The 27228-nt window shown below is 36.0% G+C and overlaps 3 protein-coding genes across 4 annotated transcripts; 2 read left to right on the plus strand and 1 right to left on the minus strand.

The window, feature by feature from the left end:
- The first annotated feature begins 575 nt into the window (after nt 1-575).
- Nucleotides 576-1566, plus strand: LOC111454112 (late embryogenesis abundant protein 1-like). The gene is made up of 3 exons (XM_023095434.1): nt 576-619; nt 1139-1255; nt 1326-1566. The coding sequence occupies exons 1-3, from the start codon at nt 578-580 to the stop codon at nt 1410-1412; spliced, it is 246 nt and encodes an 81-aa protein (XP_022951202.1). The 5' UTR covers nt 576-577; the 3' UTR covers nt 1413-1566.
- Nucleotides 1567-4474: 2908 nt separating this feature from the next.
- On the plus strand, nt 4475-27180 carry LOC111447924 (myosin-6-like). Of its 2 annotated transcripts, XM_023087360.1 has the most exons (39): nt 4475-4492; nt 4937-5065; nt 5512-5655; nt 5893-6038; nt 6125-6293; nt 6658-6716; nt 6829-6985; nt 7650-7799; nt 7879-8015; nt 8103-8249; nt 8349-8450; nt 14013-14070; nt 14149-14250; nt 16767-16804; nt 16904-17030; nt 17125-17295; nt 17390-17521; nt 17602-17711; nt 17840-17900; nt 18790-18967; nt 19176-19381; nt 20794-20913; nt 22029-22127; nt 22320-22886; nt 23012-23151; nt 23281-23386; nt 23469-23489; nt 23579-23662; nt 23766-23936; nt 24325-24459; nt 24597-24779; nt 25015-25146; nt 25223-25293; nt 25386-25485; nt 25678-25734; nt 26139-26195; nt 26266-26346; nt 26427-26509; nt 26613-27180. In XM_023087360.1, exons 1-39 carry the CDS (start codon nt 4490-4492, stop codon nt 26725-26727), a joined length of 4848 nt encoding a protein of 1615 aa, XP_022943128.1. In that variant the 5' UTR covers nt 4475-4489; the 3' UTR covers nt 26728-27180. The 2 variants fall into 2 exon arrangements, with proteins under 2 accessions (XP_022943128.1, XP_022943207.1); XM_023087439.1 differs by lacking the exons at nt 4475-4492; nt 4937-5065; nt 5512-5655; ... (2 more) ...; nt 6658-6716; nt 6829-6985 and adding an exon at nt 7128-7220 and having other exon boundaries at nt 26613-26727.
- On the minus strand, nt 14439-15696 carry LOC111449156. The gene is made up of 2 exons (XM_023089014.1): nt 15378-15696; nt 14439-15176 (listed from the first exon to the last, which is right to left on the minus strand). The coding sequence occupies exons 1-2, from the start codon at nt 15550-15552 to the stop codon at nt 15022-15024; spliced, it is 330 nt and encodes a 109-aa protein (XP_022944782.1). The 5' UTR covers nt 15553-15696; the 3' UTR covers nt 14439-15021.
- Nucleotides 27181-27228: the final 48 nt, after the last annotated feature.

Here is a 27228-nt window from a genome sequence, read left to right on the forward strand (position 1 = left end):
GTCCAACAGTTTACTACTTACAACTTCCATTTACTTACGTCCTTGTACTTATTTACACTTCTACCATTTTGAAAGGGAAAATTTAATACATTATTTAGTAATTAGTCGAAATATACTTCTATAGAGTAGGGTGTCACAGAACTCGAGAACTCCAACCAACTTATCCGAATTATAATGATTGGATTGGGTAAGATAACATTTCCATTTATGTCAGATTGTTTTTTTAGGATGTTTTTTATTAACCCGACCGACTCATGTATACCCCTACCATACCAAATTTATAATTTTAGGATTTTGTTTTATAATTTTTATTTGGTTGGTTGCGGTGGCAACTTCAATTTAATTGATTATTTATTTATAATCAAAATTTAACGAGAATATACCAAATATAGGCAAATTTGATACGACGTGTCGGCCAAACGTCCACATTTGAAAGATTCAGTAGGCCAGCACGACATTTTCTGAGCCAGAAAATTCCCACCAATCAAAAACTGCCACGTATAAAAATGAGATCCAATTTTGGTCTATAAATTAGCTCCCAAAATCATTATAGTCATCATTAAAAAAAAAAAAAAACATGTCTAGCATGCAACAATCGTTCAAGGCGGACCAATCCGAGGTACCTAAATTTTTAATCTTGTTAAGGAACGTGTCGTAAACAGTCTCGAATATAGAGATATGTACTGCACGAGGTGGAACGGGGAACCTTCTCCATTCCCGTCACCCATCTATCGAGGCGTAAATTTTTAATCTTGTTAAGGAATGTGTCGTAAACAGTCTCGAATATAGAGATATGTACTGCATGAGGTGGAACGGGGAACCTTCTCCATTCCCGTCACCCATCTATCGAGGCGTAGTTCTTCATTTATTTTTAGGAATCGAGTTCACAGTATGTAATTATTTAGTATTACAATATAGTCTTTGACAATTAAAAAGAATATTAAGCGGGATGGAGACGGGGATGATGAATATGATCCCGTCCCAGTAAAAAAAATATTCCACACCACTCCCATCTGTCTCCCAGGCACGGGTAAAATGGACATCTTTAATTTAGCTAATAATGTTTCGTAAAAAGCTCTTATTTTTTTATGAAAATTGCTCTCGGGCTAAGGTTTCGAGTATGTAAATGGGTTCTTAGGGTAACCGTGAAGAATGGAATAGATCGGCAATGGAATCGACAAACCAAACGAGGGACGAGGTAGCTACTACTACTGCCCATGCAAGCAAGCAAGAAGCTTCTGGGTTTCTCCAACAGGTTGGTTTTTCTGTATACCTTAAACTCTATGGTTTAAATCTTATATGTTAAACGACACTCTAATTTGCAGACGGGAGAGCAAATGATGCATATGGCTCAAGGTGCTGTAGACACTGTGAAGAACACGCTTGGATTCAATGACGACAAGTCGAATTGAGTTTTAGCTTTTTTATTATTATTATTATTATTATTATTTTCTTTTTTACCTTAATGATTCAAGGATAAGTATTGACGACAAGTCGAATTGAATTTTGGATTATTATTATTATTATTATTATTTTACCTTGATAAAAATGTTTCTTTTTGGGCAATCTTTAGTATAATTTGAAAATAACACTAATGATAATGAAATATATTCAACCATCGTTGAGTTCGGATGGAAGATTTAACTCAATTGTGTTCGGGTGGTGAATACAAATCTCGCATAAGGTCTAGTTTGACGAAGTCAGAAAGAAAAAAATGAATATGGGTCTTGGGTTTCCGAGCTTGTTGTGATTGTGTAAAGATTATGATGTCGCAGAGTCGAAAAATGTAAGTCACGGAGACAAAATTGAATGTGGGTCTTGGGTTTTCAGGCTTTTTGTGACCGTGTTAAGATTATGATGTCGTAGAGTCGAAAAATGTAAGTCACGGAGACAAAATTGAATGTGGGTCTTGAGTTTTCAGGCTTTTTGTGACAGTGTTAAGATTATGATGCCGCACGGTTGAAAAATGTAAGTCACGAAGACAAAATTGAATATGGGTCTTGGGTTTTCAGGCTTGTTGTGACTGTGTTAAGATTATGATGTTGCACGGTTGAAAAATGTAAGTCACGAAGAAAAAATTGAATATGGGTCTTAGGTTTCCGACTTGTTGGGAATGTGTCAAGATTGTCGCATGATTGATAATGTAAGTCACGAAGACAAAAATGAATGGGTCGGGTGTTCAGACTCGTGAGTGTGTCAAGATCACGACACCACATGGTTGAAAATGTCAGTCGTAAAAAAATAAATAAATATGGGTCTTGAATTTTTAGATTCGATGTGAGTGTGTCAATATCACGATGCCGCACTGTTGAAAATGTTCTAGTTGGACAAAAACATAAGGACACGTATATCTCTATGTCGGAAACTCGAGCGATACAAATCATCAAAACGCACCTTCTACGTGAATATAAAATTTTCAATTTTTTTTTATTTTGTGGGCTCTCCATTAATATTTTTTTTCCCAAAAAATGAAGTTATTATTTTTTAAATTACAAAATAATCATTATATAAAAAATTAGATCGATTATTAGCTAACTATAATTTGAAATAAATAAAAAAAAAAACGACAACATATTTATTTTCAGCATATTATTTAATAAAAAATTCTATAGAACAAACAAAAAAAATAAATGGCCATGGTTAATGGGCCATACAAATAGACAGCAGAATTAAATATTTTATTTATTTATTTTTTAATTCTACTTTATTTTAATTGTAAATTTAGTGAAAATAAACTTCTTTTTTTATTTTTTAAATCTCATAAATAGTCATATAATTCATAAGCAAATGACATTTATTAATTATAAAATTTAAGATTATATGAACAATAATTTAATTAAAAAAAATGAAGACTAAATTTGTAATTTAACATTTTTATTTTTTGGATTTTTGCGAAAAAGAAAAAAAGAAAAAAGCAACTAAAAAGGCATTCCGAGGATCTTGGAGCAATCTATTAACTAAAAAAGTAGCCAGGTGGGGCAGGGGAAGATCTGGACCGTTGATTGCCGTCTGGGATTTCATCTTACAGATCCGCGTTCTGCCGGGATTGTTGGAGCAGAACTGCGTTCTTATATCCGTACTTCCAAAATTGCCCTCGTAATCTGTTAAAATTATCTACAATACCACTAATTAATATAATTATTTATTATTTATTTTTTGTTTTAAAAATATAGATTAAATAATTAATTCCCTTGCCATCTCCACTCCCAAACTTAATAATTTTCATAATACTAAGCATTAATATCTTAACAAAATAATTACCATATTTATAACATTTTTTATTAAATTATAAATTTAATCTTAAATGAAGTAATTAAAAGTTAACTTAAAAAATGGTATCATAAATATTTAAATATTTTATTTTGTGTTTAATTACATTTTTTGGTACGTAAAATTTTATTTTATTTTTTTTGTTTAATAAGTCCCTAAACTTTAATATTGTGTCTAATTAGTACGGAACATATTTGACATTTTTTTTAAAAAATGCAAGTAATTATTAAACATAAAATTAAAAAATTAGAGTCCTATCATACATAAAAAAAAATTTAATTTTATATCTTATATATCAATTAATTATTAAAATATTTGAATATTTTAGATTTTATTAGACCTAAAATTCAACTTGATATAATAAATCATTAATTCTTAATTTTTTTTTAAAAAAAATGTATTAGCTAACAATTACATAAAAAAATTGAAAAAAAATCACACATCCAATATATACTATTTAAAGTTTATAAATAAATAAATAAATAAATAAATATATATATATATATATAAAAGATTAAAATAAAATTAAGAAATAAAAGTATTAATTATAAGGTATAAATATATATATTTTTTGTTTGAAAAGAAAATACAGTTACTATAAATAATGTTGGGGGCGTTACATTTCGGTTTAGATGTGGCAGCTTTATTCGACCAAATCAAGGACGCCACCCGCTTCCTACCCGCCGGAACAATCACGCTCCATTTCTCTTCTCGTCTCGTCTCGTCGCTCTCTGGCTCCCCAAAACCTTCTCTTCCAATCCCACAACCCTCGCCGGAGCTACACCATTTCCGCCGACGGCAGGCCTTCCACCACGCACCCCTCTGCCATTGCCATTGCCATTGCCATTGCCATTGCCATTGCCATTGCCATTGCCTCATCAATGCCGGCATATAAAGCTTCCAAACTCCAACCCTCCCGACTTCAATCAAAATTCTCCCAATCCCACCTTATTCTCTACTGAGCACAACGAAACTCTTCTATTCAATCCTCTCATTCATTCTGCATTTTCACGGTTTCTCGAACGAACGACGACAATGGCAGGCCAAGCGGAGCTTATCCCTTTTTATCAGCTTCCGTTCTGAGCCTGTTGGGACGGGGATAAATCCCTAGAATGGTTAATTCGTGTGATGGTATTGCCTATTGATTTTTTGTCGTTGAGGCGCTTGGGATTCGCTACCTCGACGCTTTGGATCTGTGGCTGATCGAGTTTGTCCCGAAATGGTATTCGTTTTCCATCAATTTGCTGCCCTTATCGTTATGACTTAATGAACTCAATTCGTTGCCCTTAGTTTAGCTGACTGGAACAAACTCCAAGCTCCATCAAGCTTCAATGGAATTTTGAAATTTGAACCGTCTGGTTATTGTCATCAACACTCTAATTTGATTTTTATGCATTCCTTTTTAGATGCTTTATCAGTCCAGAAATCATTTACATTTCAACTTTTTATATTTCTGTGGATATTTATATATATGCATTAAGAGTCAGTAATCTGTTTTCACTTCTCTTATGTCTAATGTGAATTTTCTCTTTTATGTGAATTTTCTCTTTCTGTTGACATACAAATTTGAATGTTTAAGCTATGTCTTTTTATATTCTTGTGTTGGAACTTAAATGGAAGACCCTTCTATTTATTCGGTACATTAAACCTCTTATTCGTCCCACAGGCTGGTCAAGTAAATCTAGCGGTTGGGTGTCTTGTTTGGATTGAGGATCCTGAGGTAGCCTGGATAGATGGGGAAGTAGTGGAAGTTAATGGTCAAGATATCAGAGTACTCTGTTCATCAGGAACTACTGTAAGTGATACTCTGCAGGATGTTACACTTGATTTGCTATGTTAAACTGTTATATACTGCTGACCATTCGGTCAGAATTCCATTTGTATTACATTATTGTACATATATAAAGCTTTTGTAGAACTATTTAATGGTTGATGTCGAGGTGTTGATTGATTGAAAAAGGTTTTGTAGCACTATTTGATGATGCTTTGTTCAAAAAGTGTCTACACTTGTCACAAGTTATTTTCAATTTCCTTTTGTTAAAATCCATGATGACTAATGTCGTAACCATGATGTTTGTTGGCTTCATTCTTTTTTCTTCTCAACACAATTAGGACAACAGTCTTATTATTAATGCCAATAGGTTGAAATAGTGTCTTAACTTGTGATCTGTTGTGCTCCTTTGCTTATAAAAAACAAACAACGGGGTCCCTTTCTAACTGTTATGTTTCATTCTTCTAAAGGTTGAGGCCAAATCATCAAATGCCTATCCAAAGGATCCTGAATTTCCATCATGTGGTGTGGATGATATGACAAAACTAGCTTATTTACACGAGCCAGGACTGCTACAGAACTTGAAATGTCGTTATGATGTTAATGAAATTTATGTGAGTAACTACAATTTCCTCCCCAGCTTAGCAAATTCATTCCTCTGGGGTGGGGGCTTTTGATCTGTTGCTTTGTGGTGTCTCTGTTATTGATACTCTAACTGTCCCCTTTCGTGCAAAGGGTTGAGAAGTGCGGTTGTTGACACTATAAATGGCTTGTAGCTGTTATATTGCAACTTTGTGATTAAGTTGGAGTATTAACCTGGTTAGTTTTAAAATTTCTTTGCAATTCCACAGACCTATACTGGGGGTATACTAATAGCCGTAAATCCTTTTCGAAGACTTCCTCATTTATATGATAATGGCATAATGCAACAATATAAAGGGGCGGATTTAGGTGAGCTGAGCCCGCATCCCTTTGCCATTGCAAATTCTGCATATAGGTATTCCCACACATTATATGTATGCATTTTTGAATAATTAAATGTTTCATTTATTCATTCAAATTTAAAAATCACCAAAAATGCAGACAGATGATTAATGAGGGTATAAGCCAGTCAATTTTAGTTAGCGGGGAAAGTGGAGCTGGTAAAACGGAGAGTACAAAGATGCTTATGCGCTATCTTGCCCATGTTGGAGGGAGAGATGGAGGGAAGTCTGCAACTGGTGAACGCTCTGTAGAGCAGCAAGTACTAGAGGTATGGACTTCTTACTGGTTTGTTAATTTTCATCAATCCTGAAGGCTGAAGTCATTTGATAGAACTATTTTATCATTCAATTATTTGTGATGCCTTTTACGTTTAGGCTCATACCCTCCTTTGATTAATAGGAAATCAAAATGCGTGGATTTAAATTTATGTTCTAGAAGCAAGGATATCCTACTTATTGTTGGGTTAAATTACAATAATGATTAACTTACGTTGTTTTAACAGTTAAATTCTTCCTAATAGTATTATTATCTCTAATGTTTTCCCCTCCAAATCGCATCCTGAGAATACACACCTGACTTTTGATATTAAGTCGGTGACAAATTTATCTTTATATTACATTTTCTTTGCGCAGTCCAACCCTGTTCTAGAAGCATTTGGCAATGCAAAGACTGTTAGAAACAATAATTCCAGGTGGGCAACCTACTTTTGGAATTCTTTCCTTTCATTTTCTGACCACCAAGCTTTTTCTTATATGCTCTTTTTACTGGAATAAGATTCTGAGTTGATTACTGTGTATCTGCAGTCGGTTTGGTAAATTTGTGGAGATCCAATTTGACCGAAGTTGGAGAATTTCTGGAGCTGCTATTAGAACTTATTTATTAGAACGTTCCCGTGTTTGCCAAGTGTCTGATCCTGAGAGGAATTATCATTGCTTTTATATGCTTTGTGCATCAACAGAGGTAAATTTCTCGTCATGAATATGAATTTTTTTGGACCCCCTTTTCAGGGGAGGGGGAAGGGTAGGGTTCTGGTTGGAAAGGAATAGGAAAGGTCAGGCTACTTTCTTTGTTGTTTTGTGGTTAATCTGGTTGGAAAGGAATAGGTAAGTGTCCCTCAGAAGGGATAGTTTGTGGGAGGATGTATTGAATGTGGCTTTCTTTAGGGCCTCTCTTGTGGGATGCTTCCCTTTTATTGGTGAGGCTCGTCTCTTTGTGGGTCTCCCCTTGAATTTTGTTTCTTCATTTTCTTATGAAAGTTGGTACTTCTATAATAAAAAAATTCACATATATGTTTTTCCCTCTTTTTGTGTATTCTTTTAATCGTCATCATTAAATGCTTTCTTTATTGGTCTTTTCCTTTTACCATCCCTACAATTGTAGTTAACTGTACTTGTGTTCTAATCCGAGGCATGTTATGTATCTTAGGCAATTAGTATGGTATATATGAAAGTAATTGACGAGTAGTGGTTGAGTTTAAACTACGTTTTACGTCCATTTCCTTTGCTAATGGTTCATTTAATTTTATTGTTCGTTGAAAGTAAACTCACTTTTCAATGTAGTGAAGGTTTTTTTTTTTTTTTTTCACCTCCTTGAAATCAATTGTTTCCTTTTTCTTTTTGATCAGGAAGTTGAAAAGTATAAGTTAGGGAATCCAAGAACATTCCATTATCTTAATCAATCTAATTGCTATGAACTTGATGGACTGGACGATTCCAAGGAATATACTTCTACTAGAGAAGCTATGGATGTCGTTGGAATAAGTACAGCTGAGCAGGTATTCTTTTCTCTTGAACCTTCGACTTGCCAGTGAATGTAACCTACCCAAGTAATTGATTTGAGGTCTGTATTTTTAGGATGCTATATTTCGAGTGGTAGCTGCAGTACTTCATTTGGGCAATGTTGAATTTGCAAAGGGGAAGGATGCGGATTCCTCTGAACCTAAGGATGACAAAGCTCGGTTCCATCTCAAAATGGCAGCAGAACTATTCATGTAATCAGCTTGCTCCTATTTTTAGTGAAGTGGTGTCTGAGATAGTTGAAGCCTTGTAATCGGTACTTTTTTTCTTTTTTGGCGCAGGTGTGATGAGAAGGCTCTTGAAGATTCAATGTGTACTCGTGTGATAGTTACACGTGATGAAACCATAACTAAATGTCTCGATACAGTATCTGCAACTCTTAGTAGGGATGCTTTGGCAAAAATCGTATATTCAAGATTATTTGATTGGTAGGTTTTGTGTTTCATTCTTAAATTACTTTTTAATTTAAATTTGTCATTGTTGTTTCTATCATGGACTCTTTTTAAACATTTCCTTCGTGGACTCAGGATTGTTGATAAGATTAATAACTCAATTGGCCAAGATCGTGATTCAAAACACTTAATCGGGGTTCTGGATATCTATGGATTCGAGAGTTTCAAGACAAACAGGTGCTTAACCGGTATGCTTTTGCTTTCATCATTAGTGGAGGATGAACTCCCACCTAGCAATTTCATGCATCTTTTGTTGCCAACATATAACACGAGACCTTTTCATTTTACCTTCCATTAGCGAATTATATGGTTAGGCGCCCTATTATGCAGAGGGACAAGGAAGCCAAGGGCTGGAAAGCCAATATACCTCTGACACGTTTGTTAGAGGGAATGTTGGGAATTTGAGGAGGGAACAAAGTGAGGGGCTGAAGGGAGTGCTTTTAGGCTTGTGACAGTGTGTCTATTTTCTTTCATGCTTTCATTTAGTAGTTTTTGCCTTGTGAGAGGAAATGGAGAGTTTACCAGCCCTTTCTAATTGGCTGGGAGTTTGTTATTGCCTTAGGCAAGGGTTTTCGTCTAAGTATCAATACATTGCAAGGGAAAGACCTTACAAATTGGCATCAGATCATAATCTTGGGAGGTTGGGAAAAAAATGCTGCGGATGTGGATTGAAGAAAGGCTCGATGTAATAGATCAAGAGATGGATGATATGAAGGCTGAGGTTGGAGTAATATAAGAGAAAGTGATGCGCAGAATCGAAGATACCCTCACAGTTTTATGAAGATCAGTGGAGCGACTGACTGTCCCAGGGAGATGAGTTCAAGAGTCCATTTGCAACGCTTGTATTAGAGCTAGCCTGGATTTGATCATGGTCGACCCTGGTCAGAGGTGAAGAAAGCTCGTGACAGAACCAGAAATGGGCGGATTCAAATGTAACGTTGGAGAAAAAACCTAATCCGGAGAAGGTGGAGGAAATTTTCAGCGATAAGAGTAAGTTTAAGAAAGGTTGAGATGCTTGTGTTTGGTTCTCAGGAATTAGCTTTAAATTGGTATCGTGGGAAGGGAGAATGGGAATCATTAAAGGATGGAATGATTTGAAGATGTAATTATTGGAACGATTCCGACGATGAAGCAGGGTAGTGTTTTGTGATGTTTCCTTGTCTTCGAGTAAGAAACCACCATGATAGAATACTGCTACATGTTCGAGTTGTTGATTGCCCCGACCTAGTTGTTAAGGTTGTGTTGGTAGCGCATTGGGTTAGCAAATATGATGAAAATGGCCTTGTGCGTGGAGGATCATGAAGTGGCCAGATTAGAAGCTTCAAAGCCTATCATTCTAGTTGGAAAAGCCCAAGTTCTTGCTCTAAATCAAATTGGATGGAGGAAAAGTGGGCAAGAAGATGATGGAAATGACACCCCCATACGTACGATCACTCTGACGAGTAATCCCACCACCACGCCATGTAAAGAGGGTCTGATGAAGAAACTTTCTGGTGTAGAATTTCAATCTTGGTGTTAAAAGGGTTTTTGGTTCGGCTGCGAGGAAAATTATTATGTTGGCCACAAATGTAAAGCAAAGGAGATTTAGGTTATGGTGGTCGAACAGAGAGGAACTTGAAATTGTAGAAAGAAAACAATTTAATTCTAGAAGCAGAGGAAAATTTGTTGGCGGAGATAGGGGCTGCTCAGAGCTCTCTCTGAATTCGTGTGGGGGGTATACTTTGTTGGGTACCATTTAGATGAAAGGACGGATCGATCATCAAGAAGTAGTGGTCTTAATTGATTGTGAGAAATGTATAATTTTATTCCTCAATGTTTGGTTGAGAAATTGAACTTACCTTTGACAAAGGCAGCCAATTAATGGGTACAGGGATGGCGGTGAAAGGAAAAGGAGTGTGTGAAGGGGTTGTGCTCACTTTTGGAGAATTGACAATAGTTGAAAGCTCCTTACCTTTGGAATAGGGGAAGTCAACATAGTTTGGGTATGCGATGGCTTCATACCCTTGGAGAAACACGCATGGATTGGACGACCCTATCAATCAACATTGAAGCAGAGAAGCTGCTAATTGTGTTGAAAGAGGGCCTAGGCCTAACCAAATCGACAGTATCGTTGAAGAAGATGATGAAATCTTTGGGTGGAAAGTGATGAGGGGTTCCTCATAAAATGCAAAGCCTTGGAGATGATGTTTGTGACGACAATCCTCCCAGAGTCGGTACTTATGGCCGAAGTCTTTGTGTCAGTTCTCCAAATCCTGAATGAATACGAAGATGTTTTTCAAGTTCCTGAGGGCTTACCACCCCAAAGAGAAATTGATCATTGTATACACCTTCAAAAAGCACCTTCAATGAATGTCAGGCCTTGTCAATATCCTCAAGTGCAGAAGACTCGGATTAAACAACTAGTAGAAGAGATGTTAACAAGAATCTTAAGGCCGAGTGTCAGTCTCTATTCAAGCCCAGTTCTGCTAGTGAATAAAAAGGATGGAGGATGAAGGTTTGTGTGGATTACTGTGCATTGAATAACATCCGTGGTGCAAGACAAATTTCCAATCCTGATGGTTGAAGAACTCCTCGATGATTTGGACGGATCGTCCATTTACTTGAAGATTGACCTCAAATCAGAATGTCACCACATTCGTGTCCTCGAGAAAGATATTGAAAAGATGGCGTTTAGAATACATGAGGACATTACGAGTTCTTAGTCATGCCATTTGGACTTACGGACGCCCCTTCTACATTTCAAGCATTGATGAGCAAGATCTTTCGCTCATTCCTACGTAAGTTTATCTTGGTACACTTTGATGATATATTAATTTACAGCACAGGATATGAGGAACACATACGCCATTTGGGAGGTGTCTTCAATATCTTGAGGGAAAATCAGTTGTATGACAAGCCTACTTCAGCCATACCCTGTCCACTATAGCACAAGCCAAGTCGATATATGAAAGGGAGCTCACCGTGATTGTGTTGGCGGGCACTGCGGCCTTAAGACAAGATTTATAGCCAAGATTGGATCAATGAGTATGACTAAGTACAATATAGACTAGGCCTTGAGAATAAGGCAGTTGATGCCCGGTTCAGAGTCCCACCTATTGCTCACTTGGCTCAATTATCTGTCCCCTTAATTCTTGATGTGGAGGGTATCAAAAGCGAAGTAGCAGCTGACCCCAAACTCAGTCGAACCCTCCAACAACTAGTGGCAGATGAAGACAATGTCTTTCTATTTCACAAGGGTGATTGCTGTACTAAGGAAGGTTACCTAACGAAGACCTCTCTCATCCCAACAGTACTACACACTTTTCTCGATTCTGTCTTAGATGGACATTCAGGGCTTATACAAACCTATAAATGGTTGACCGACGAGCTTTATTGGGAAAGGATGAAAGCAGACACCAAGAAATATGTTAAAGAATGCTTGAATTGTCAGCAGAACAAATCACTTGAGGTGTCACCAGTAGGGTATTACTGCATTTTGAAATTCCAAAGATGGTGTGGGAAGACCTTTTGATGAATTTCATCGAAGTATACTAACTTCATTAGGATCCAATGTCACCCTGGTAGTAGTCGATCGTTTGAGTAACTGCCTAATTCATTGCCATCAAACATTCATTCACTGCCAAGTCAATAGTCGTGACTTTCATCGAAGAAGTAGTAAAACTTCATGGGTATCCTCATTGGATTGCGTCTGACCATGATAAGAATTTTGTTAGTCATTTTGGACCGAGTTCAGAATTCAAGGCACGAAAACTTAGTAGAAGTACATCTTACCTCCAAAATCTGATGGGCAAAAATCGTGAACAAATGCCTAGAGACATACTTTCGTTGCTTTTGTGGGAAAAGACCAAAGCAGTATCTATGTATTCTGGTACAGCACCACATCATATTTCCATTGCTATCACTCCCTTTCCAAGCTGTGTATGGACACCCCTCACCGCTATTGTTATCTTATGGGGAAGCTGAGACACTAACGCAACACTAGATCAACAATTAATGGAGAGGCATGCCACTTTAGATCGGCTGAAGACTCATTTGAAGGCTGAGAATGAAGAAATTCACAGATAGGAAACCATCAGAGATGATGCTGGATGTTGGTGATCGGGTTTTCTTGAAACTTAGACCATTTAGGCAGGCTTCAATTTCCAATTGAAGGAATGAAAAGTTGGCGCTCAAATACTTTGGGCCTTACCGAATTGAGTAGAAAATAGGACTTGTGGCTTATAAACTTACATTACCGAAGGAGGCCAGCATACATTCATTATTTCATGTTTCAAGATTCAAAGCCAATATACATTCATAAAGGTTCTCTTGCAGGCCAGGAGTGTTGTTAGACACTAGGTAAGTCTATTAGAGGAGGGGCAAGAAAGCCAATATACCTCTGACAAGTTAGTTAGAGGTTGAGAATTTGAGGAGAGACCACTGGTGCATGAGGGAAGTGAGGGACTGGAGGGAGTGCTTTTAGGCCTGTGGTCATGTGTCTATTTTTCGTTTATGCTTTTATTTAGTAGTTTTTGTCTTGAGAGAGAAAAGGGAGAGTTTACCAGCTCTCTCTAATCAGCTGAGAGCTTTGTATTCCTTAGGGCAAGAGTTTTCCTCCGAAAATCAATACATTGTGAGGGAAATACCTTACACATTTTTTTCTCTCTCTCTTCTATCAATAATTTGATTGGTAGGAAACAGCATACTGTTCCATTGAGAGAGGAAAAGGTGAGGGGAAAGAAATCATTTCCAGCCACACAAGGCTGGAGGAGCTTAAACCCCCTCTGCCCCAAGAGAAAATGTAACCAGCATTGATAAAATAGAAAGAAGTATTTACAAAAGAAAAACTCTATAGAGTAACACTAATTGTATACCCAGAAATCTGATGACCTCCGAAACTTCCTCCAATTATGTATCTTTGTTATCAAAAGATCTATGATTGGCCAAATGAAAATATTGATGGCACGATCCCAAGTAATCTTGGCTCTGCTTTATAAAGGTGTTGCTCCAAAGAATCATGAGCTTTGTCTTTGCTATTGCATACTAATTCTGACTCCTTTGAAACCTGTTCTAGCATTTTAACAGTACAGGTTAGTGAAGAATCCAAGTGCTGTAGACCACCCATTAGTGGAAAGATGGAAAAATGAGAAAAAGGAACTCTCTTTTGCACCCAATTAGCAGTGTTACTCCGCCTCAAAAATTGTTGTTGAAACAAATAACTTGTTTTATGGGATTTTGTTCATCCAAATATCATTAGAATAACCTTCAGAAATAACAAACTAGTAAATTGTAGGGTGACTAAAAAGTGTGTTGCAATAGTACATACCCGAGAGTGTATTGGAAGAACAATACTCGCTTTGGGAATGCTTCATCTAGAATGAATTTGGTGCTAGTTGTTTTGTTTTTCATTTAATATTGTGATACTCCCAACTCTGTTTTCTTTATATGATTTGTTTCTGTTTTTTTTTGTTTAAAAAACATTCTGCGTTTTCAAATAAAATCAATAATTTTATTTACATTTTTTTATTTGTAAATATATATTTTTAGCAATCTTTAATATATTGGTATTGTTTATATATTAGGATTGGAGGTATCTCTTTTGAGTCCTTATTTTATCTAATTTATCTAAATGGAATTGTACATATTGTTTTGAGCCCTTACTTTATCTAATTTATCTAAATGGAATTGCACGTATTGTTTTGAGCCCCTCTTACTTTATCTAATGTATCTAAATGGAATTGTACATATTGGTCTATGCAGTTTTGAGCAATTTTGTATTAATCTGACAAATGAGAAATTGCAGCAACATTTCAACCAGGTGGAGTTTGAATTGCGTACTCTTTTTTCCTTTACTTTCCTGGATCTTGAAATTTAACGTGAAGAATGTTGTTTACAGCATGTGTTCAAGATGGAGCAAGAAGAATATACAAAAGAAGAAATTAACTGGAGTTATATTGAATTTATTGATAATCAGGATGTTCTTGATCTCATTGAGAAGGTGCAGAAGAGTTTCTTTCCTTTCGTGACTAATTTGAATTTTTCTGCAGATTTTGTAGAACTGTTTATATTGTATTCCTAGGGTATTATTCTTTTATTATGAAAAGTATCCCTAAGATTTTTTTGAAACAGAAACACATATTTTTGTTGAAATAATGAGACTAATACTCAAAAGATACAAAGCTCCACGGAGAAATGAAAAGAAACAACTAAAAAGGATTACAAAGAAGGATATTGTTAACAATCCAAATAATACTAAGTGCCCTTCAACAAACAGCCTAAAATAATTATTCAATCAAAACATCAAAATAAAGCCAAGATCTCAGGGCTCCAAAAAGGAGAGGAGATGACAACTGAGAACCTACTCAAATACGCCTAACCAAACAGAACTCCAAACAACCGAAGTAAACATCCCTGTAACCTTCCAAAAAATAGGCAACCTTCAAACTCTAAAATGAATAAAAAATTGAAACTAAAAATGATCTTCAAGACAACATGAAAAAGTAAAAGGCGCCAGAGACTGGATTACCAATAAGTAATTCTCATTGTTGGACAATCAAAATGGATGAGTAAAGCACAATTATATCTTAATTTATGGTGATCGAGGAGTGATATCTTTCATATGTAATCCACAAACCTCAATTAAGGAATAGAATTTGGGAGGAATTGAAGGATACTTTGTTACTGATTATGAAGCTTCAACTGAATTTCTTTTGTCAACACCGAAAAAGACTTTAAAATGCTTCTGCAAAAGAGTCTTCGACAGAAAATTTTATATCTCAACTAAATATGCTTCAGATTCATCACTGCTCATACTAGCATCATATTCGGAATCATGAATAATTGGAGAGGAGATAAGATACTTAGTGATAGGAGGGTCAATGATACGTTTTGTTAAAGTGTCATTTGAACTTGGAGGAGTGATCACTGAAAGAGTAAAAGAGTTAGTAGATTGTGAAGGGGCTCCTATTTAAGCAAGTGGGGAGCAGAGCACAAGCTTATTCCAAAATGTTTGATTTTCTGAAATACCAAAGCAATCTTTCTTCTTAGTATAATAGAGAGGGTAGGCTTCAATAAGTTTATTTTTCATTATAGAGACATTCAGTAAAGGTTTAAAATGATAAGAACCTGAATAAACGATTGAGAATACCAAACAGTAGCTGGTGAATTTTTGCGTAACCTGAAGGTCATCTTGAAGAAAAAGATCATCCACCTTTAGCTGATCTTGCAAAGGAAGAGAATTCAACTCGACATCTTTGGCCATAAAATCCTTCGATGGAAAAGTGAAACTTTCATCCATCATAGCTTAATTTATTCTCTTTCGATCCATTAAATTGGTAAAATTAAGAATAGACAAATTCCCATGATCAATGCTTGGAGGATCAATAAAATATATATCCCCAAAATGTGAGAAAATTTTCAAACTACCCATATGTTACCGCAATCTCAGTTGGAGTGAAACCACAAATACTTTTTCTAACTTCATTGTCTACAGCAGTACAATAAATAAAATTAGGAGTTTGGGAAGATATATTGACGAGACCTCCAAAATGGTAACCAATTGCTTCAAAACAAGATCGTTTCCAATAAGGTAAAGGTAAATTCTGCAAAGGAATCCAGCCACCATATCCCTCAATAAGCTTTGGATGAGAGTGTTATTTTTGGGACAATTTCTCAATTTGCCTCCATTTTCCATGAAAGTTCAACCGAGAAAAATCAACACTCAATTTCAACAACCCCTTATCTTCCATGTAGGGATTAATAGAAATCTTGGATCGAAAATAAACCTCTTAAGCATCACAAATGTCCTTCCAAGGGTTGTGAGCTAGCAATTTGTAAACCATAAAGATAGTATTGGAGTTCATTTCCACCACTTCTTTTTCTTTCCTCACCCAAAATGTAGAAGCATCTGACCTCCTCTTTTGTACTACTTTTGCGTAACTTCTGAGGAGTTGATTATCATTGACTAGCTCAACTACAATATTTCTCCTTCTTCAGCTTGATTTGTAAAATGAAAGACGATGGCTGATTTTTCTTGAAATTTTATGAGAATATCTCTTATCATTTCCCAGAAATCTACCAACTTTTTTCCCACCCAATTTCTTTCTACCTCCAAAAGGTGGTCAAACAACACATTCGAGTTTCAAGGGGAGATCTAAACTTGGTAAATGGATAGTCCTAGAGACATCCTTGACTTACGAAAAAAATATTGCACTGGATTTTGCAACAATTCAATTAGAGAGTTTTTAATCCAAAACAGATGAGAGACGAAGGGGAATTTTCTGCTTGTTCTTCATGTCTTCAACAAAATCTATGTCATTTTCATACCAGATGCAAAAATAAAGGTTACAGATACAATAATTCATCACTTCCATGAAATGGCTAGGTGGTGGCTCAACATTTCTCTAGTTGTTTAGTGCGACACTTGTTCTCTAATTGCTTCAATTATTCATTTTTTGATTACTATGGTGAACATTGAGTTTTTTTTCTCTTTAATATTAAGTTTACTACTTTCAGAAACCTGGTGGCGTCATTGCGCTTCTGGATGAGGCTTGGTATGTATTTACAAGACAGATCTGTCTATAAACAGGTTTTGTGTGTGTGTGTGTGTGTGTGTAATGGAAGGTGATAGTTTCCTTGGTTTCATTTTGTAGCATGTTTCCGAGATCCACACATGAGACTTTTGCTCAGAAACTATATCAAACTTTTAGGGACCATAAGCGATTTAGTAAGCCTAAATTGTCACGAACTGACTTCACAATTTGTCATTATGCTGGCGATGTAAGTACTCTTGCCATTGATGTTTTATCCGCTAGAGGCTCTTCAGATGGCCCATCTTTTTTTTATAATTCTGTGGTGGTAAATTTTATTCTAGGTTACGTACCAAACTGAACTCTTCTTGGACAAAAACAAAGATTATGTTGTTGCGGAGCATCAAGCACTGTTGGGTGCTTCTAAGTGCTCCTTTGTTGCAGGGCTATTCCCCCCTTTACCTGAAGAAACCTCCAAATCATCCAAGTTCTCATCAATAGGGACTAGATTTAAGGTATGTTTCTGTATTAGCAGTGTGTTTTATTTGATGATGAAGCTCGTTGTATTTTTATATTCTTAATTTAATTTCCATTTTTTAACCTTTCCAGCAACAACTTCAAACTTTGCTCGAGACACTAAATGCTACTGAGCCACACTACATACGCTGTGTAAAGCCAAACAATCTTCTTAAACCATCCATCTTTGAGAATAATAATGTTTTACAGCAGCTCCGATGTGGGGTAAGTTTATATTTACCAATCTTTTTTGTCCAATCATACCTCTCTTATACACACGTGAACTTAAGAGAGATTTGCTTTAGGGAGTCATGGAAGCAATCAGGATCAGTTGTGCTGGATATCCCACCAGGAAGACGTTTGATGAATTTATTGGTCGGTTTACTATCTTGGCACCTGATGTTTTGAAGGGGAGGTAGTTTGCACATTAATAAAGGCATTGTAGTGATTCGTTCATATATGATATTTCTTGAGATTGTGATGTTAGATTCTCGGTCTTTTAGAAGCTCTGATTAACTCTCTTTTCACTGGACTTGTTAATAGCTCTGATGAAGCCAATGCGTGTAAGAAGCTTTTGGAGAAAGTTAACCTTAATGGGTATCAGGTATGGTAGTGCAAATTTGATAATTCATCCGCAGCAAGCTTCCCTTCCTGTTACACGTGTGTGCACATATACTAGTAGGAAACTTTTTCTCAATAAAGAAGGGGAAAATCTCAATTAAAGAGAAGAATCATAATTGCAAGATCTAGTAAGAGCACACCAAGTAGAAGCATTGAACCCTGCTAAACCCTTAAGTATCTTCCTGATTTCCAATATAACTATTAAATGTTCTATGAGTTCTTTCCAACCAAACCCTCCATAAGACCTATTTCATTTTATTGGACCACAAAATCTTTGCTACGGTTATAAATGTTGGACCACAAGAAAGTGGAAGGTAAACCTTTTTACGAACTTTGAGAAAAAAGATCAGTTTAAGCTCCAGCTTTGAAGAAGCTTGCACCAGATTTCCTGATTTTCCAAATTATATTTTCATAAATAAATGATTAAAGGAATTTCGAATGCTCTCCAGTTTCAGTGTCTTTGCACTTGGATGTAGTCAATGAGCTTTCATTTATTATTATTTTCGTAACTGTCCTTTTCAGAATTTTGAGGGACTTGGAGCTAATATTGCATTAAGAGTATATACATTTTCTATTTATTGAGGGTTGCATGAGAGTAATATTTCTTATTGAAGCTGTGAGAATGATTTTCTACTTCTTCTTTGCGGAAAATTGGTAAAACCAAAGTGTTTCTCAGGGCTGGTCAAATGGCAGAATTAGATGCTTGTAGTTGAGGGGTAATGATTTATTATTATTTTCTTAACTGTCATTTTCAAAATTTTTGAGGGACTTGGATGCATTAAGTATATACATTTTCTGTGTATTGAGGGTTAGATGAGAGCAATATTTCTCATTGAAGTTGTAAGAATGATTTTCTGATTCTTCTGTGGCAGATTGGTAAAACCAAAGTGTTTCTTAGGGCTGGTCAAATGGCACAATTAGATGGCTGCCGAACTGAGGTCTTGGGAAGATCTGCTAGTGTTATCCAAAGGAAAGTTCGCTCATATTTGGAACGGAATCGTTTTATTTCGTTGCGGTTGGCTGCTATACAAATTCAAGCACTTTGTAGAGGTACAGAGTCGATTAACCTGAATGCATTAGTAGCTATCAGCGACTCATTGCTACAGTAAGCTCAGATTATGGGTATAAAATAAAGATGATAAAGATAAGATAATAAAAAAATGAAAAGTTATGGTTATTAAGTTGCTTGTTTATTATCATACCGTTTTTGCCTTTTTTTCAAAAAAAATATTTATTTATACTTTTTCCCCATTGACAGGGGAAGTTGCACGCCAGCAGTATGAAAACATCAGAATGGAAGCTGCTTCTATCAAAATCCAAAAGTATTGGCGCATGTGTTCTGCCCGAAGTTCCTATAAAAGATTGCGCTCTTCAGCTGTAGCTATTCAGGCTGGTATCCATGGCATGGTTGCTCGTAAAGAGCTCAAGTTCAGGAGGGATACAAGAGCTGCAATTATCATTCAGGTAAAGATAAATCACTGAGGCATTGATATCTAATCCGTTTACTCTCAATGGTGCTCATGCTTTTGTCCGGGGCTTTTTAAGTGCAGGAGTATCTTATCATTGTTTGTAGTTTTGAAGTATGGACGATGAAATGTTATTTGTTTATTGCCCTGCACTAGTTAAGGACTGTGGTAATTCTGTAGTCATTTTTGTGTAAAAAAATATAACTTACCCTCAACTAGTGTCACTCCTTTCAGGAGAACTTCCTAATAATTTTGAACGTTGGGACATTAAACATTGAGAGAATGGTGGGAAAATTAGCACGCTCCTTCCCTCCAAGAAATCGTACTACATCCCAAGCCTTATCCTTGAGGAATCTAAACTCATCCACCACCTCGATAGCAACCAAATTGAATTGCTTATTTAATTTTATGAAGGCAAATAGGATTTGGAGATAGCTCTAGAAACCCCCTTCCTCAAAAGATCTACCTGGACCTTGCCAAGGATTTTGAGATGTTATTAACAAAAATGGGTAAAAAAAGTGTTCATCTTGAACGTTTTGTTTTGCATTAGAATTAATGAAAAATCTCTATCAGGCACACATTCAACACCCTTTCTAAGGAAAAGTTTTGGAAAACCTCGAGTAGGTAAACTCTGAACACTCTCAAGGGCATTTTGCCTCAAAGGACCTTCTCAATTAATCCTTGCCCATGAAACTAATTTAATTTCACGGTTCCCATCTAAAGTAGCTCTGAACTTTTAGCAGTAGGATAAAGGTTTTGGAAGTAGTTCGCTGTGTTTGACTTAATAGCTTAATCCTTGGGAAGGCTAGATCCTCCCTCATTTGGCAAGTTTCAAAATAAGAGCTTTTGTTTTTCTCTTACCATCAGTAGTTCTATATATATTATAGAAACATTCCTACCATTAGCAGTTATTAACACATGATTTACGTAAGGTATGCATAAACCAAAAAAATGGTGTGGTTATTGAACAGAGATATGTCTAAAGCACTCTAATTGAGCGCAGTCAAACGTACATAATCACCAAACCTGTACAAAGATTTCCCCGTGTCTTCATATTCCTTTTCGTTTCTTTTTCCCTGGATGCCGTGAAATTTTTTTATCACTTCCAAAGAAGGTTAACTTTTCCGTTTAACCACCAACAGGAGTGCACTTCACATAACCAATCTTCAATGTTTAAGGGAAGACACAAGGAAACATTGAATATACTAACAACCCTTCCTAGAAAACTGATAGTAATTTTGATTCTAGTTGTAAATTAGAGGAGGATTTAGCCTATAGAAGTGGAGAAGTTGATGGTTTTTTCCACTTTTTTTTTTTTGTAGTTTTATTTTTCAATCATTCTCTGGGATTTACAATCTTCTCTTTTCTTACTTCTAATGTGTAGTTTTGTACAATTCTTGTATATTTCAGAGTCGATGTCGGCAATACTTGGCCCGTATGCATTATTTAAGGTTAAAAAAAGCTGCGATTACCACTCAATGTGCTTGGAGAGCAAGAGTTGCACGCAGAGAACTTCGCAAGCTTAAAATGGTATCTTCTATCTCCCTCTTCTTTAAGAAATTATATTTTTAGGGAAAAATACCTTTTTGGTCCTTGGGTTTTGACTTTGAGTATAGATTCGATTTGATCTTTAGTTTCAAAATGTTACACATTTACTTTTGAATTTTGAGTTTGTTTCCATTTGGTCCCTGAGTTTTAAAATGTTACATTTATACCCTTTAGTTTTGAGTTTAGTTTCTATTTGGTCTCTACATTTCAAGACTTTAGTGTATACTTACCTTCGAGGTTTCACTCAAGCTCACTTTTTGTTATTTCGGTTCATTTTCTATTAATGAATCTAATTATTTTAAGTTAATTAAAGGTAAGTTAACACTATGGACCAAAAGAGAGCACTAACAGCCAGGGGCACAGCGCCAATGGAGTGAACTGGAAATATCTTCCCATTGTATCATCCTTTCCCATTGTTTGATTTCTGTATCTATGCTACATGCTTTAATATGACCTTTTTTGTACTTTTATCTCTCTTATCGAAATTCTCAATGGATTTATGGTGCAGTTCACTTAATCACTTACATCTCTCTCCCTCTCTCTTTTTGAATATCAATGTTAATTTAATGGGATCAGGATAACTGGTTTTGTTTAAATTTAGAATGGCTGGGCTTCATCTGCATTTTACTGGATTACTAACATAACATGATCAAGCTTCAAAAATATGATAGTTTTTCTCTGCCCTGTCATGCGAGCCTTTTGCATGTCGGCAAGAGTAGCAGTTTTCCGTAGAAGATTATTTTAACAAAATTCTGTTTCCTGTTGAATAAGCTCTCGATAATTTTGTGTATACGTATGGTTGTTAACCTTGAACTATTGAGCTATGTTATGATTGTTAATTGCGATTAATCTCAAAAGTTTATGTTGTAAGGCCAGCAAATCAGTTAATTTAGATTATTACCCAACACGCATTGGTGTAGCAACATCAAATTTACCTTGATTATTGTGCTAGAGATCTATTGCCTCATTACATTATTTCATAAGTCATCACCAGTTTCAAAATTTTAGACTGTAAAGTTAAGATACCAGTATTGATATAAATATATTATTTAATTACTTCCAATGAAGATGAATCTTTAATTTGCATTTGTGTGCAGGCTGCTAAGGAAACTGGCGCTCTCCAAGCTGCCAAAGATATGTTGGAAAAGCAAGTGGAAGAACTAACATTGAGATTGGAGCAAGAGAAACAAATGAGGGTACAGCTCTTCCCCGTGTATATCTATACTAGATATTCCAATAATGCCCCCATGCTTTTACTTGGGATGTATGTATATATATGTTTATCCCAAGTAAATACAAGCTTTGATATTATATGAGATAATATTTCTGTGAAAATTTCCTATTGTTATTTAGTAATGCTGGTGCTAGTAAACATTTTACTAATGCAGGCTGACATGGAGGATGCCAAGACTCAAGAAAACACAAAATTGAAGTCTGCTTTGGAAGAAATACAAACTCAATTTCAGGAAACGAAAGCACTGCTTATTGAGGAACGTGAAGCTGCAAAGAAAGTAGTTGAGGAACGTGAAGCTGCAAAGAAAGTAGTTGAGGAAATCCGTGAAGCTTCAAAGAAAGTAGTTGAGGAAGTCCCAATAGCTGCAAAGAAAGTAGTTGAGGAAGTCCCAGTAGCTGCAAAGGAAGTAGTTGAGGAAGTCCCAGTAGCTGCAAAGAAAGTAGTTGAGGAAGTCCCAATAGCTGCAAAGGAAGTAGTTGAGGAAGTCCCAGTAGCTGCAAAGGAAGTAGTTGAGGAAGTCCCAGCGAAGCAAGTAGTCGAGGAAGTCCCAGTAGCTGCAAAGGAAGTTGTTGAGGAAGTCCCAGTAGCTGCAAAGAAAGTAGTTGAGGAAGTCCCAGTAGCTGCACAGAAAGTAGTTGTGGAAGTCCCAGTCATACAGGAGGTTCCAGTTGTTGATCATGAGCTTATCAATAAGCTAACTACTGAAAATGAAGAACTTAAGGTCTGGTTTTCAAATCTTAAATTAATGTGGATGTTTATTTTTTTTGTGTCCTAAATATGATTCTGTGAAGTTGTTGGTTCTTACGTTTTTGTGCAACTGTATTATTCGATTACGAGCAAGTGCAGGCTCTTGTTAGTTCTTTGGAAAGTAAAATTGATGAAACAGAAAGGAAATTTGAGGAAAGTAACAGACTTAGTGAAGAGCGGCTGAAGCAGGCTACGGAGGCAGAGTCAAAGATAATAGAATTAAAGACTGCCATGCAAAGGTTTTCAGTTATTTTGCTCTCTTAATTTGTATCAACATGTAGCTTTAGTCTCTGCATGGATATTGACTAGATGTGATTTTCCTTACTAAAGGTTTCTGAAGGGTATTTGAATTATTCTGTTTGTCCCAGGCTTGAGGAAAAGTTATCTGACTTGGAAACTGAGGACCAAATTCTGAGGCAGCAAGCACTGCAAAAGCCTCCTTCAAGAAAAATGTCTGGACATATAACAATGCAGGTAGGCGCACTCAAAGGTTTTTCTATTGTTAGGTTTAGGTCTCTGAGGATTTATTGATCCTGTTTCTTTCCTCTATCTGCAGCCTTTGGAGAATGGCCACCTTGTAAGTCTATAAAATCTTGGTCGACTAGAATGTATTTTTACATTGTCATGGATGTTCATTGATGATCAAAGACAAGGTATATTGTGCAGGAATTATTAAGCAATGCACCATCAAAAAAGTATGGTACCGATGCTGATGCAAAATTGAGGAGATCCCAAATTGAAAGGCAGAACGTATGTGTCTGTGAAAGTGACATTTTCCCCCTCCTCCTTTTATGGGTCATAGTTTTACTGACATTTGGTTTCATGATATTTGATTATTTCATATACTATGCAGGAAGGCATGGATGCTCTATCGAAATACTTAACACGGGATCTTGGGTTCAGTGAGGGAAAACCTGTTGCTGCTTTTGTAATTTATAAATCTCTTCTCCATTGGAGATCATTTGAAGCAGAAAAAACAAGTGTATTTGATCGTCTTATTCAGATAATTGGTTCTGCAATTGAGGTAAACCTTCTCTCTTAGATTCTCTTAGTGGTGGAGACATTATTATGTCCGTCTGTTGGAAGAGGTGATCAAAATTATAAACATCAATTTTTTGCATGAAACTCCAGAAATGCTGCAGTTATTTTATATCTATCTTATCAATTTTACTGAAATCCATCTTAAAAAAGATTCCCTTAACTGAAATTCCTGGAAAGGAGTAAGGCAAAACCGCGAACTGATAGGGCATTATCTAGCGGTAAAGATTCATAGAAACGTAGAGGCATTGGTCCGATCTATGTATTTAAATTTAGTGTTCGTATTTAAATGCTCTTCTTCTCCTTCGCTTTTTCTGTTTCCCTTTCTCTTTTTTTTCTTCCGTCTTTAAATATAATATTTGATTTACTTGCAGAATCAGGATGATTATGATCACATGGCTTATTGGTTATCCAACACAACTACATTGTTGTTTCTTCTTCAAAAGAGTTTAAAAGCCACACCACGAAAGCCTCCCACCCCGACATCATTGTTTGAGCGAATGACCCAAGTAACAAATATTCCACGCCCCCCACCCCCGAAAAAAGAGAAATCATCTTCTTTTTCTTTTCATGAGAAGCAAGGGTTATGTTGTTTTCAGGCATTAACCAAATAGATTAAAAGTTAACGAAGTGTTGATTTTCTCAGGGGTTTCGTTCATCTTCTGCCAACCTTCCAGTTGGCACCCTTGATGTTGTGCGGCAAGTTGAAGCCAAATATCCTGCTCTACTTTTCAAGCAGCAGCTAACAGCGTATGTAGAAAAGATATATGGAATAGTTAGAGACAACCTGAAGAAGGAACTATCGCCGTTGCTTTCAACTTGTGTCCAAGTACGAACAACCTAAGTTTCCTGCAGTATAATATATATATATATCTCGCCAATGACTTCAAACTTTCTGTTCCAGATTACTTCTGTTGTAAAATAAAGCGATTGATATCTTACTAGGTTCAAGTGATTAGATATATCCTTCTTGGTTAGAAGTATTCATGAACTATATCCTTATTTGGTTAGTTTTGTAACTTGGATCAAAGTAGCAGCTCTGATATGTGTTTGATGACATGCAGGCTCCCAAAACTTCGGAAGAGAATATTGAGGAATCATCTGACGAGGCAAAGAGTAGCAGCCTTCTCAATAGTTCATGGGGCAGCATCATCCATCACCTTAATCATCATCTTAGTAGATTGCAGACGAACTTCGTATGTGATAATTTCTGTTGGAGCTCAAGTGAATAATATATCATTTCACTGTGAACTTATGCTAAGCACTTTACAGGTGCCTTCCGTTTTGGTCCAGAAGATATTCACTCAGGTTTTTTCATACATCAACGTACAGCTTTTCAATAGGTACCTCTGCTTTATGTAAATTAGGAGACCAGTATTAGAATCTTTTATCATGCACTTGAAAATTTACTTGCATTGCTATTGTGCTGTATCAGTCTTCTACTTCGTCAAGAGTGCTGCACGTTTAGTAATGGAGAATATGTGAAGTCAGGACTTGCTGAGTTAGAGAGTTGGTGTACCCAAGCCAAAGAAGAGGTACGCTGGTGTTCTGTTATTTTAACAGGCGTCCTCTTCAAAATGTGCATACACCTAAGCCTTAGAGCTCGATCGATCATCTTTTCCTTTTCAATTGCTTATTCACTTATTATTATTTTTGTAATGATTCATTAACTTATGGTGTTCAATACTGCCTTATGCTTAAACATTCTTTTTATTGACAAATTCTAGTATGTCGGGTTATCTTGGGATGAGCTAAAACCAGTGAGGCAAGCTGTTGGATTCTTGGTATGTTTCTTCACTGTTCTATGTACTCTCAGTGCCACTATTCTGAATTTCTATCTGTGCCATATCTATTATGAATGCTGTTATATGATATTATAATCTTTTGGTACTATATCTGTTAACTATAATTTAACATTCGCTGTCTTGTCACAATTCATATGGTTGAATAACAAATTTTTATTGATCATGCTACCGTGATGAGCTATATAATTATTTATCTAAATGGGGGGAAAAAGATAATCTCCCGACGGAGATTCCTTTGCCTCCTGAAGCCAGTATCTTACGTGACAACTCTTCTAAGGTTTGAAAATTAAATAGAACAAAAAGGCCATTTTGATTATTGTTGTGCTGAGATGATATGTTTTATGGTTTTTTTGATAACTTGGATTTACAATTTCTGAATTCAGGTTATTCACCAGAAGTCTAGAATATCTTATGATGAAATTACAAATGACCTCTGTCCAGTAAGTCTCTCTAAGATCATGCATACATTCTTCTCCGTGCGTATCTCTCACCCGTGTCGTCTTTCTTCAGATATTAAGCGTTCAGCAGCTTTATAGAATATGTACTCTTTATTGTGACGACAATTACAATACCAGAAGCGTAGCTGAAGAGGTAAGTTTCTACAATATTGGCTCCTGCTGCATCCATTTGTCTTTCCTTTAACTTCATGATGTTGTTCTTCTTTCATATAGGTTATTTCTAGCATGAAGGTTTTGATGCCCGAAGATACCAATGATGAAGACAATAATTCCTTTTTGTTGGATGACAATTCCAGGTATTATTAGAACAGAAACAAGACATCATATATTGGAAAGCTTTTCATCTGAGAGCTTCATTGGTGGAATAAATACTTAATTAAGCTTTATTTACTATTGCAGCATACCTTTCTCAGTCGATGACATATCCAGTTCCTTGCAAGATAAGAATTTTCAAGATATTAAGCCTCCAGCAGAACTACTTGAGAATCCGGTCTTCCAATTTTTACAGGAATAAGGCTATGGTTCTTATTTATATAATGATCCACGGTGCCTCGTACCAGTCTTTGCCCTCTGTAAATCCAATTCAATTTTGTTCAAAAAAAGAAAAAAAAATGAAAAAAATCATTTCACTACCATTGTAACATCCATTGCACTGGATGTAAAGTTCATTATTTAGAGCTGTATAATGTCGTTAGGCTGGTTTCGAATAGTTCAGAAGGGAGAGGGAAATCAGAGATAGGTTTAAGCTTTCCATTTGTTATTTGTTTTATTCTTTTCAGTTCAACTTTTCTGTCATATTTAGAGGGATATTTAGGGTCACAGCATCAATGTAGTGATGTGTAGGATGTCTGAGATTGATCCAATATATTGGGACAATGGCTCCTTTGCCTCCCCAGTTTTATTTTGTACAAAGTGACAGATCATCTCAAAGATATATTTACTTGATATCCATCTCTTCTTGAACTTATCCTACCGGTTTTGACCCAAATTAGTCTTCTATTTGTATGATTCTCGC

Source organism: Cucurbita moschata, unplaced genomic scaffold (genome assembly GCF_002738365.1).
Source record: "Cucurbita moschata cultivar Rifu unplaced genomic scaffold, Cmos_1.0 Cmo_Scf00001, whole genome shotgun sequence".
Taxonomy (NCBI): domain Eukaryota; kingdom Viridiplantae; phylum Streptophyta; class Magnoliopsida; order Cucurbitales; family Cucurbitaceae; genus Cucurbita; species Cucurbita moschata.

Bases quoted from the DNA above. Each gene is read 5' to 3' on its own strand.
- LOC111454112 (XM_023095434.1), top strand. From the start codon at position 578: ATGTCTAGCATGCAACAATCGTTCAAGGCGGACCAATCCGAG. The intron at 620-1,138 runs GTACCTAAATTT...ATGGGTTCTTAG, and splicing joins TCAAGGCGGACCAATCCGAG to GGTAACCGTGAAGAATGGAA. The intron at 1,256-1,325 runs GTTGGTTTTTCT...TCTAATTTGCAG, and splicing joins CTTCTGGGTTTCTCCAACAG to ACGGGAGAGCAAATGATGCA.
- LOC111447924 (XM_023087360.1), top strand. The intron at 6,039-6,124 runs GTATTCCCACAC...CCAAAAATGCAG, and splicing joins ATTGCAAATTCTGCATATAG to ACAGATGATTAATGAGGGTA. The intron at 26,196-26,265 runs GTAAGTCTCTCT...GTCTTTCTTCAG, and splicing joins TTACAAATGACCTCTGTCCA to ATATTAAGCGTTCAGCAGCT.
- LOC111449156 (XM_023089014.1), bottom strand. From the start codon at position 15,552: ATGATGGATGAAAGTTTCACTTTTCCATCGAAGGATTTTATGGCCAAA. The intron at 15,177-15,377 runs GTTCTTATCATT...TTACTCTTTCAG, and splicing joins ATTCTCAATCGTTTATTCAG to TGATCACTCCTCCAAGTTCA.